Source organism: Dermacentor silvarum, chromosome 1 (genome assembly GCF_013339745.2).
Source record: "Dermacentor silvarum isolate Dsil-2018 chromosome 1, BIME_Dsil_1.4, whole genome shotgun sequence".
Lineage (NCBI taxonomy): Eukaryota > Metazoa > Arthropoda > Arachnida > Ixodida > Ixodidae > Dermacentor > Dermacentor silvarum.
Genome location: NC_051154.1, coordinates 211,814,618 through 211,827,494, shown reverse-complemented (window position 1 = coordinate 211,827,494; position 12,877 = coordinate 211,814,618). Strand labels below are relative to the sequence as shown.

At 43.4% G+C, this 12,877-nt stretch overlaps 1 protein-coding gene across 2 annotated transcripts in view; it reads right to left on the bottom strand.

The window, feature by feature from the left end:
* LOC119436738 (STAM-binding protein) overlaps positions 1-12,877 on the bottom strand; it is a 70,041-nt gene that overhangs the window by 25,682 nt on the left and 31,482 nt on the right. For both annotated transcript variants that reach the window (XM_037703722.2, XM_049659905.1), the window contains exon 7: positions 616-753. In XM_037703722.2, coding sequence (XP_037559650.1) covers positions 616-753 — 138 coding nt within the window. The remainder of the gene's footprint in view (positions 1-615; positions 754-12,877) is intronic.

Below are 12,877 nucleotides of genomic sequence, written 5' to 3'. Positions count from 1 at the left end.
GTGTATCAAGCCCCTCAGGTACACGGACACACACACTCGCACATCATAGGCAGAATCGACAGTGTTATCCTTCCCCTCACATGTCCCTCTCCCACATGAACACAGTGGTTTAGCACCAGCTAAATCCCAAATCTTTACCATGTTCACATCTTTCACCTTAAAAGCAGGTGATATGCGAGCTTGTAAACTTGAGTCACATGGCTCTGAGTTTGTATGAGCAAATGCTAAAAAGGCTGCCCTTCAGTCGTGAAAACAGGGGGAAGATTCCCACAGTCCTAATGCACATATCATTCCTTAGTCAAACAAAATGTGAGAAACAACAAAAGCTAACATTTGTTTCACTGCAAAGAAATGTTTCATATAGTAAGAATCTGTCACTAATCACTTCACTTGTCAGCTTGTCTAACCTCCAATAAGCTAGAGCCTTCTAGTGCCTCACCACTTGCACCTTGGCAGCCTCATTTCATTTTGCCACTAAGATCAACCTTCACTGCCTTCTTCCCAACGTAGCATATGTCACTAAAAATTCCAGTAAGAAATAAAATAATAATAGCCGGCTAAATTTGAGAAATTTGATGCACAAATTACACAATTTCTTTTTTAAATGCTACATACATGCACCCATCCGATCGTGTCAAGGCCCATCTGGTCCTGATATTCGAGCACTTCTTCTTCACTTTCCGTGAAGCAAGTATTGGCAGTTCCAGACTGTTTTGGTACCAAGAGGTGGCTGATATTCAGCTGATTCCTTGACTGCAAGACAAAAAGTACCACATCACTTCCAGTTACACAACCAACCAAAGGCCAATAGGGCTCAAGTCTACCCAAACAAAAGCACTGCAATGAATAGAAGAGCACGGATTCTCTCACTCTGTCGTTCAGGGAACCATAACATTTTTACATCTCCCTTCTATAGTACATGCAGTGAAATTATTGGTGTATGGCCCTTCCGCAAACATTCACATTCACTCAGATGGCCACAAAAACTTCAGCGCGCGCGCACGCACCCACACACACAAAAAATCTATCGAAGGAACTACACACGGTTAAGAGTGCAGCAAATGAGAGATTAGTAGAACTTCAGTGGTGAGAAAAAGGAGGAAAAGATGTGAGCACCTACTTAGCTGCCTACAGACAGCAAATATGTTGTCCACATAACCCTTGGGCTCTTCAAAACCCGGCTTGAAACGGTATCAGAACTGTGCAAGCAGTATAAAGTAGAATCTCGGTAAACGAAAACTGCTTAAATGAAATTTCCGCTTAAGCGAAACAAAAGCCTTATGATGGTTGGTTTTGCATTAAGGGAAAGCAAAAAAGAGCTTGTTCAACGGAACCACATTTTTTCAAATGCAAGGTAGACGAAACTAAATTATTACCGAAAATGAAACTGAGGAGGCAATATCAGTGGCATCGCTACAGGCATCGCTGTCAGCTGCCTTTCCTTTTCGGGTTTTCTTGCCAGTTAGGTCTACGTTATTGCCAAGGCGGCTTTTGCTGGTTTTTGTTGGCGCGGTGGTTAGTGTGGTTGTATTGTGGTCATGGCCTGCAGTGGATTCTTGGTGTTGGCAACGTGGGTAAGCTGCGAGTTTGCTTAGTGTTGCCGATGGCAGCACAAAAACGCCCACACAATGCGCTCCCGCTCGAGACAGAGTTATCAGTTATCGACGACTTGAAGAGTGGTTGCTTCACTAAAACGGCAATTTTTACTAGTTTATCTTATTTTTTAACTTTTTTAATTACATTTTGTGCTGATAGCTCTGGTCTGTGGCTGTGTGGAAGTAGAATCTTTGTTGGAAGAAGCTTTCTAATCAGATTTGCCACACCTATTATCTGCTGTTGACACTAAAGTATCTGCTCCTTTCAAAAGAGCATCTTGTGTACCCTTTAGCTCAATCTCTCGGTAAAAAAAACACCTAATGAACAGAACTTACTTCCCTGGTTCCTTGAGGTTCTGTTTAACGAGACCCCACTGTACTTTGTTAAAGATGTATAATGACGGGATGCTACAGCACGGCTGCCGAAAGAACCAGTGTCATTAATAGAACTCCCATTGTGGCTAGTCACAAAACAAAGTACTGTACACTAACTACCTTGTTTTAACGGACAATAAAAATAATTTAAAGGAAGTAATAGCACAGACAAAATTCGGCAGACTTCGCAAGTGCTCCCTCCATCTCTGAACATGTTTAGAGCAACAGCAGTTACTCACCCAACTACCCTAGTTAAACCTAACTTTGTGCAGGAATTCTGCACTCCTGCACACATTCTTCCAACTGTATTAAAAGATGACACCATGATGACAAAGATGACAGTGGCAGTATGATGATGATGATGATGGCCTCACAATGACAGTGGCAGCAAGACAATGGCAGTACGGCAATTTTTTTTTACTTGCATCCGAGACAATGAAAAGTCATCTTTGCAAGATGAACACATAAAATGACTGCTGGATCATGCACCAGCCATGGTGCATGAGTGTACTGCTTGCTGTTGCCTCTGACATACATGTAATGATGCCCCCACACTCTGAGCCAGTGACGCACATGAAACCCAACAAACACAAGCTCCCAATTGTAAAAGTTGTGTGGTAGTTCAGTGGTTAATGCATCTGGATCTCAAATGCAGGAGCAAAAGTTCAATCCGCAGTGGCAGTAGTAGGCATAGTTCTATTTTATTCCCCTCATGGTGCTGGAGAAGTTGTGGATGAGAAGGTCACGAGGTGATGGAATGGTCTGAATGGTTACGCATGCACTTTGGCATGCGTAACGTGTGTGCTCTGCCCGTTCCATCTGTCACACAGCGCGATATTCATTATAGCCAACACTACACAAAAGGCCCAACATGTTCCTGAAATGTACGCAGTATGTACCCATGAATGATGGCCCTCGCAGACATGCGAGGGATGTCCACAGGACATGGTAAGTGCCCAACATCCTCCATTCCGAGAACGTTGGACACTGGCCGGGACCTTCGGTCAGGATCAAATTAACCAAAATATCCAATTAACCAAAGTTGAATTAATGGAAGTCTACTGTACATACTAAAGCCTACACAAGCCAAAGTGCACTGCACTTTGGCATGCGTAACGTGTGTGCTCCACCCGTTGCATCTGTCACACAGCGCGATATTCATTATAGCCAACACTAAAAGGCCCCAACATGTTCCTGAAATGTACGCAGTATGTACCCATGAATGATGACCCTCGCAGACATGCGAGGGATGTCCACAGGACATGGTAAGTGCGGCTAAACGATTGCGTGACGGACGTCTGCAGGACGTATTCAACACATCCCTGGAATGTCCATGTTTTGGCAGTGGATGTCTACAAGATATCCACTGGACGTCATTGCTGTTACACCTCCCACAGAGACCAATCAGAGCACACAGTTGTCTGTGCATCTCAACAACAAAAGGGCTCATCGTGGCACCCCGTGCCGGCTGATATCTGTATTATGCAACTATGCGCAACTGTAATGCGTATAGCGCTACGTTTGCCATGTGCACGGCAGGGCTAGAGTGTGCGCTTGTGCTCGTGTGCTCCAGTTTGGCCGTGCCACATGATACGGATGCAGTTCTTGTCCTGCCCCAGCTTGGCCAATGGATGGTAGCCACATCCGGACTGCACATTTTGAAATACTAATAGCTCAATAAAAAGCGATGCCTACGAAGACATCTAGCCAGCAGCGGCCAGGAGTGAGAGCGCGCTGGCAAGCGTACATGTGGTCTAAGTTTCATGTGGTTCAAGGCAAGTTGCGTGTTCAAGACTAACCAAAATTAGCGAGACACGATGGCTACGACAATGGTAAGCAGTGTGGCTAAAGTTTCATTCCTACGTGAGCGGGCGCAGCCTAGCGTGAGCAGAAGACAGTCTGCTTCTTCTGAAAGTGCTTAGTTCTAGTCGAAATTCGAGACACAGATTTTCGCTCACTTCAGCCTCTTTAGTTAACTGCATCAATTAATATACACAGTAACAAAAGGAAGAAGTGCACCGATCCAAACATACTGCTTGTGTAGTGTCAACTATTGGCCAATGGCAGCTCTCTATGAGAATTTGTTCTATGATGACACATGACAGCCGGCAGCAGCCTCAAAGCAGACGAGGAGCACACCTCTGTTTGAAAAGAGGATGTTAGCAGACGGGTCAACTCTACACACCGCACCCAACAATACATAATTAGGCTGAGATGTTCACAGCACCGTCCTTTATCTGCTGAATGTGTTTTTTTCATCAAGCGCGAGAGGTGGTTCAGGCCTTTTTAAGAAAAAAAAAAAATGCAAAGTTGCCTTCATCTGCACCCTTCACCATGGAAGAAGCTAGCTGCTGCCAAGGTGGCACAAGCATAAAATGGTGTTTTTGCTTGTTGACAACAAAACAAAACAGCAGTAACAAGAGGGTTGCAGCACAGGCAATGCAGTTGACATGCCATTTCGTCTGCTCATTTTTTTTCCTTATGCTCTTCAAACAAAATAACTCCTTTCTGTTCCCAATAAACTTTCTTTTTCCTCCATTATTTCCTGTAATGCCTCTCATGTCATCGTCTTATGGCAAAATAGAGACATGTAGATTTGATTGATTTTTTTTATTGCGATAGCAATTACATGGACACTCCAAGCAAATTTTTGCCATTGTCGTTTTTGTGAGGTTCCGTATATATTTAGGTATATGTATGCTATATGCCATGCCATGCTAAATGCCTTGCAGTATATGCGGGTTATATTGCCAAACCATTATATCACTAAAGTTGCTCATACCAGGTCTTACATTCTTGACAAAATTATTCCTCACAATTTTGAGAATGGCAGCCCACAAACAAGTGTCATGAAACAGAACACCGACAGCACATGCCTTTTATCTTAAATCTTTTCTCAGACTTAAATATTAAAAATGCAAAGCAATAAAGGAGCTCAAACTCGAAAAAAATGTAATTTTACTGGCATGGCTGTGCACTACTTCCGGGATCGGCCCAGTAAAGAGATTTGAAGCATACCCAATACGGAAAAGTGGTGGTAAAGTTGCCAAGAAAGATGTTCGCTATAATTAATAAACATAAATGAAATTGTCCCATGGTAGGATTCCAACAGCGGACCCCCAGCCCACAACAGCTCAATTTTACCCCCCTTAGTCAGCTTACTTAAATTAACTTCAATTCATACTGCCACTACTGCGAAGAGTTTTACACTTCGTGTAATATTCTAACATGTTGCTATCACATTGCATCGCCCTTATGGCGAAACTCTGATATCCTTTTTTTTTTTTTGCAATTAGTAGCGGTCTATGTTATATTACATCAGGTGTTTCTATTTATGCAAAACACTTTTTTTTTAATTCGTACCTAGGCCCCTGCTGTTCTTGCGGATAGGCTACATGGCTAGGTGCAACATTAGCAACAAGAAAGCTTCAGCAATTAATTTTACTAATTAACTAAAATATGCAAGTTAACTCTTTAATAACTAACTTTAGGGCCCATGTAATTGCGAAATTGAAGCCGAGGAGTAGTGAACAGCTTAGCAGAAATCTTGTGACAAGCATCAGTTTTCAGATCATCATCATTATCATCAGCCTATATTTAAGTCCACTGCAGGACGAAGCCCTCTCCCTGCGATCTCCAATTACCCCTGTCTTGCGCTAGCGTATTCCAACTTGCAACTTCATCATCCCACCTGGTTTTCTGCGGTCCTCGACTGCGATTCCCTTCTCTTGGTATCCATTCTGTAACCCTAATGGTCCACCGGTCACAAAATCAGTCCACAAAATCTGCTTAAAAATGCCTTGGCATTTCAATTGACCCTTTTCGCGGCGATCCTGCGGGCGCTGCCATGTTTGATCACGTGGTGACGCGTCCATTGCTTGAATCAACTGCCTCCGTTGCCTCCGGCTTTGGAATGGATGTTTATGACGCCGGTGTGGCGTGGCAAACCTCTGTTTCTGGGAGATATTGTAGACAGTGATTGGGTGGACGACACGAAGTTTTGGCCACAGCTTCAGAGAACATGTAAAAGCGCTTTCGGAGATGATTAAGTTATGTCCAAACGGTGCGAGCTAGTGTATACGGTGCTTGCTCTAAAAGAGGGGCTAAATATGAATTCCAAACTTCCCGCTCATGAAATGAATCAGGATTAGTGTGTTATGCTCTTCATCCTTTATTTGGCAAATATTTTAAAGCAGCGGCTTGTCATAGTTCTGACTCGGTAAAGCTTATCGGTGCGGTAACTATCTGATTATTTTCTGCCTAATCGCTCACGGTTGTGCTCAGTTTCGTTAGGTTTGCTCTTGCTGTGCACAAGGCTTGAAACGTAGCTGTTCTGTACACTGTAATACCTTGTAGCAAAGATGTATTATCGCTAGTAACTCGCTTACTCTCGTGGACCGTCACAAAACATTCAGCTTCAAGCATTCGTGCGCTATCGGTGTAGTCCGCCGTTTATTGTGCGTATAAAGTGCACATATGTTTAAGTGTGTGCCCATTCGCTTATTTTTGACACATTGGTGGAAGAGGGGCGTAAGTTTCCACGTCGGTTGGGGTAGATGGGTGTAGATACTGTGCACGAAACCTACTCCCTTTAGGCGCTACTCCCTTTATGATTGTTTAACGAGTGGTACTCACTCTTGACAAAGTACCTGGAGCTGATGCCCTTTCTTTGAAGGTTAGTGATACAACGCTGGGGGATGAGCAAATTTGTGTATCCTCGAGGAAAGCCGTACATCTCGAAGTACCAGAAACACGTGCGCACAGTTGCAGCAGCGGTCCGCAAACTTGGCCCCATATATTCATTACATTCCTTAATATGCCAGTCACTATTTTTGCAGCCAACTACTGCACCGTGTTTTCAATCCACATGATTCAAACCAGCATAAACGGAGCATAGTGTGTTAGCGTAAAATCAGTTGCATTTCCGACAGCTGATCGCAGAAGCAGGCAACGATTTCGTATTTGTGCGCTGTCGCTGAGGCAACAGTATGGCGCGCCGCCGTAAGCGCCATCTCGTTTCTCTAGAACAAACTTCTCCGCAAAAATGGTCAATTATAATTGTCTTGAGCTGTTAGAGGCATGCTTTTGGGAAGCTGTTAATTGGAATGCCAACGTATTTCATATCACATTTTAACATTGCATATAAGAAAAGTGGTGCTAGTCTTAAAGGGGCCTGAAACACTTTTTTAACATAGTAAGAAAAAGTTCCTGATCCATCGTACAGGCTGTTGTGAAAACGTGAGTCAAATACATTATTACTGCACTGCATGCAGCATGAAATTTACAATCTACTTTCAAATACAGTGAAAAATCACTTGCTCTCATTTCCACAATGTTGTCATGCAGTGTCATCGAAAGCAGCTGGCCCACCAACGCTATTGGCTGGTTACGTGATCGTGAGAGAATTCTTAGTAATTGTCACGGTGTGGCATAGTTTCAAGTCAGCGACTTGCCAATTGACGAGCGACAAAACATCGTGAGCGTAGGAAACGGCCAAGCAAGACGGGTATTGCCAGTGACTCGGGCAAGCGGCCGAAACAAGGGAGATTGCGTTTTTTTTTTTTTGTTAGCACAACCTTGACGCATGACCAGAGAGTCCTTTCTACGAACTTCTGTGTCTTTTCTGCCCCGCGCGTGCCTTGAGTGGGATGCTGAGATGGGAGGCGTCAAGTGCTTTCCGGAAACCCCGAATATGCGATGTCTCTGTACCGTGTCCACAAATTGCTAGCAGCGTATGTATTGTCCGAGAATATGGCACCGTGTGGCTGGCTGCCGCTGTTGCTTCTGTGCTTGTCAACGGACCCAAGGGTGTGCATGTGTGTTTGAGTGGTGCAGTGCGGGGGCGCGACCTCTGACAGCGGGGGGGAATTGCCCATTCCCTCACCCCTGATTAAAAGGGGCATGGCCAAGACCTTCGGGAGGAGTCATGAAATAATTAGGTGAACCGTCACCCATACCTGCCATTGCCCAACCTAGAGAACTAGGGAAAGGAGAGGTTATTTAAGCACAGGTTTTAGTCTCTGCTAATCAGTCTAGAAGCTGAGCTTGTAATCTACTGAGAAGCAGTCGAGGGGCTAGTGCCGTCCAGTATCGCCTGGGCTGCCTAGCCACGTCAGGAACTCCGAGTAACTAGTTGACGTACGAGACGACAAACCAACATCTGCAACTGAAGCTCACGGTAGTTCACCTCAAATTAGCTCAACCTGCTTGAGTGAAGTCGTCAGATCTAGACTCCCGGGAAACCCAGCCAAGCAATCGCATCCATCTCAACAAGATTAGCTCGCTGGCATTCTTCAGGAAAGCTCTGCGCACCGACTTCGCAGTTTATGGACTTGCTGCTGCTGCCCGGCCATGCGTATGACATCGTTGGTTTTCTTTTGAACTTTTGAACTTAGTGAACTACTGTTAAGTGTATTCTTGTGTATTTGATCCGCGCCCTGTTTCATTTTTATATCTACTGTTAATTGCTTGTCAAATTCCTTTGTCGTCATCATTGAGCTATATTAAGTTCAGGTGTGTTAGTTTGTCTTGCGTCATTTCTTTATTATTTTATTTTATTAATTTGTGTATCACAGTCGATAAATATCTTCGTTTTTCTTGTTTACTCCAGACTCTGACCCTTTCACTTTGAGTACGGAATGACCAACCAGCTTGTATACCCCGCCAACGACTTCGCGCCAACGGCGAACGGGTTACAAGCCGTGACAGTAATACATAATTGCTAATAAAGACCCCTTTACTAGCAGCATCTGTTTCAGCAGATCTTGTGGGACAGTGCATTCATTGAACACATCATCTGTGGCAGAAAAAGCCTATTTTTGGCATGCCCTAGGAAGATTTAAGTAATAACGGTAGCTCACAATGTACGATTACAGTATATACCCCATTTTAATGAGCACCTTTCTTTTTTCAAGAAAATTTGGCCGTAGACCGCATTCGTGGCATTCATATACTTTGCTGCATAACACGACTATACTGCGGCGAAACTGACTTTAGAAAACTGGCTGCCACTGTGCAACATACATCATACCAGTGCTCAATTTTCTTGGTAAAAGACCGGGTGTACGTTAAATCTCTACTTTGCTTAGGTGCTTTAATGATATCTCTACATTAGTTTTCTACCTTGCAGACAGAAAGTGGGCGTGCGTTTGATGTGGGGCTTGTTAGAATCAGGCAAGTACTGCCAAATGAATCAGCGGTGTGTTTCGAACTTTTTTTTCTGCATCTTGTTTAATTCGACCCACCCGATAATTTGATTAATTTCGCTGGTCCCGTCAGGGTGGAATTAACGGAAATCGACGGTATATGTCGGCAATCTCAAAAAGCCAGGAAAATCATTTCATCTTGGCACTGAGCATAGCTGTGTCCGGTGCGCGAGGCCTTCGAGATGACAGCAGCGTGCTGCATAGTGTAGTCTACCCCCCCTGCCATGGGCTGCCGCGATGAGCCCTTTCGCTGCCGCAACACTCAAATTTTGGCAGGGGCTTTGTCCTCTTGGCTTCTGCGGTATGTAGCTTCCAGCACGCTAATGCAGACGAAAGGAGAGACAAAGCCGGGTATTGGAGCGATAACTCCACTTAAATTTTTTTTGCCATAAGATTCGCGAGACGTCTTAATCGTGAGGCCATTCTACGATTAGTTAGAAAAGTGTTTCAGGGCTTTAAAGTCTTCTTTAGAGCTCCTTTACCGAATTTAATGAAAATGCACAATATTGTTCAGTGTTTCGGGGCGATTTGAAATATCCAATCATGTTTATAATAGGCCAATTAGTTCCAAAGTAAATTAGAAATAACTGATTGTTTCCACGAACAATGGAGCAAAGACTACACACATAGCTGAATATTAGGAAGCATAAGGTTCACAATGGTAGGAATACTTTTTGGTATAACAATTGTTCACAATTATACAGCCCTTCAAAGTCTTGTGTTCAAAATGTAGCTAGCTCATTATTTAATGTACAGCGAAGAAAAAAAAAAAATTAGAACCAATATTTCAAAACCTGCTCGTACCCTTGCGTGTGTGCATTACACATACACCCACGTGCTGTAATAAAAATTACGATTCTAGGTGCCCCGGATGGCTGAGAAATTGCTCCAAAAGATTTCACTGGAGCCCGTGTTATGGGAAAATGCAAAAAAAAATAAAGAAAGCTCATTTTTAATAGAATACTACACCAAAAAAATTGACAGTCACTTTAGCATACGCCAAAGAGGGTGAAGGCGAAAGCCTGCGCATTCAAAAGACATTTATCAAATTACTTGACATTCCCATTCGAATGCGCTGTGTACTTCTTATTACTTGTTTTTTTCTGACCAATGGTCATGCGCTCGAGTGCCTTAATTAACTTTATTAATTAACTGTGCCTTAATTAACTTCCCCTTAATGCCAAAGGTGGCGAGTTCAATTCCCGCATAATCTCGAGGGTTCGACTCCCTCCGAAGGTCGTGGGTTCGAGTGCCTGAATTAACTCTATCTTAATTACCACGATAATGATGGTGACCCGCGCACCATCAAAATTGATGCGTGAGCATTGCTTGCTTGACCCGTGCACCATCAGAATTGTTGCATGAGCGTTGCTTGCTTACTCATAGAAAACAGTTGACGACAGGTGACCTGCACACCATCAGAATTGTTGTGCGAGCGTTTGCATATAGGTAAGACACGATGCCGCGGTGGTGTAGTAAGTTAATTAGTACACCGAGTCGTCAGCGCGTATGATTTCACTTCAACAAAATGATTTTTGCTCAAGGACGTTTAAGGTCGACTGAACAATGAGACATATAAGGCTTTCGCCTTAATATTTAAATATTTACACTGCTAGACTGGCGCCAAACGCGCCCCTCCTCTGTGACCCTACCTACTCGTTACACAAGTTTAGGCGACGCACTGTGACGTTTGCTTTGTTATTCTCGATTTAAAATGTATAAATGTCTGTACTTGTACAATCGTTTAGAAACATTATGTCTGTAGTTCCTTAAACGTTTTCAGTAGTTCAGTATACACCACAAAGGTGTCATAATAGTTGCGATAATTCCCATGTGAACACTTAATCTGTTGGGTAGGTGGCCATAAACCATGTTTGTTGGAGCATCCATAGTAAAAGCCACAAATTTATTTATTATGCATTTATTATGCAAATAATTACTATAATGACAGCAACAATGTCAAAAGAAAGTTTTTGAGACCTTGAGGCTACACCAGGAGTTTTGCAATGCTGTGCTGAGCAGGATGGACCATGATAGAATAAGCTAGGCAGACTTTAAGGCCTCTGCCAAAAGCAAGAAAAGGAGGAAGATCAAGGCAAGTGAAAGAAAGGGTATTAAAAGGCAAATCAAGAACACTATGCAACAGGAGCGTTTTAGGCCAATTTGTCGAAAATTAAAACTTCAAATCCCGTCTTCTCAAAACACCACTTTTGCTGACAAAAGGATAATTTTCTTTGCAACTGCTTTACTTTCCAAATATATTTTTTTGTGAATTGTTCCTGAATGCTTGCAACACCTACTGAACCAAGTTAATTGTGTTGCCACCAGAACGTTGCTTTTTATTAACAGCTTTGCCAAAGAAGATGGCTTAAAATTTGAGTATTAGGTACGTAAATATTTACTTTACTATACAATGGTCAAAGCTACAATCATTCTTTTGGTTCAGAACAAAGCCCAGTGCATAAAAAGCTAAAAGAAAAAGTTGGAGCTCTTTGATTACATAAACATTTTCAGAAATGTTCTTTCGAGGAAGAAAAATATGAAATTATATTTTAATATTTTCAAAAATATTCGATATTTACCACACTATTAGAAGGCACTTATGCCTGACAGTCTGAACATTTTTAGCTATGGCTTAAAAATCTGCAAAGTTAGAGGCAGTTTTAGTTGAAGACCTAGGTCCGCTATCCTTCCGCCCTTAAAGGTGTCCCGAACCACCTCTCGAGCTGGGTGAAAAAACATAGCCCAAAGATAGCATAAGCTGCGGTGAACATCGCAGCCAAATTTTGCAGTCGTGTGCGGCTGCGTGGAATTCGTAAGCGGAGCGCGAAGTCACCTTCCTCTCAAACGATCTCTTTTCAACAGAAGCCATGTTCCTTTCTTTTCTGTACGCTTTATTTCGTCATAAATCAATCAGAAAACGCGGCTGCTACTGGCCAATAGATGACATCAATCAAGAAGGGTGTTTGGATCAGTGTGCTTCTTAATGTTGTTACTGTAAATATTTATTCACGAAGTTTAATGAACAGGCTGAAGTCAGCAAAAATCTGCTTTCAAATTTTGATAATAATTACGTATTTCCGGAAGAAGCTGACTATAGTCTGCTCCCGCTCAGCTGCGTAAGAAATAAGCTTTGGCCACCCTGCTTATCAGTGTCATAGCGGTCGGGTCCTGCTAATTTCGACTAGCTTTGAACACTCAACTAGCCTCGAACCATGCGAAACTTAAGGTCAGACCACATGTCATTTGACAGTGTCTGCTCATTCCTGGTCGCTACTGATTAGACGCCGTGACAGACGCTTCAAAATGAGATGGCGCTTCAAAATGCAAAGTTGGATGTGACTAATATCCGTCGTTCAATCTGGTGAAGGACAAAGCCAGTCCACACCAGGTTAGCACGGTCAGACTGGAGCACTGAGCGCGAGCACGCACTCAAGCCCCGTCATGCACAATGCAAACGCTGCCCATACGCACTACAGTTGCATGTAGCTGCAGTCTGCTATGTAGCATAGAGGCGTAGATACCGCGGCTGTCACGGGTTGCCGCGACGAGTCTACTGGCTAAGCGCACTGTGGCTCGCTGAGGACAGCCGCATTTGACTTACGTTTGGCGCGTCGTAGGGACCAAAATTGGAAGTAATGGCGTCTACGTTAATATCCAAAATCAAACTTGAACTGCGCGCCACAGTGACGCTCAGTTGGC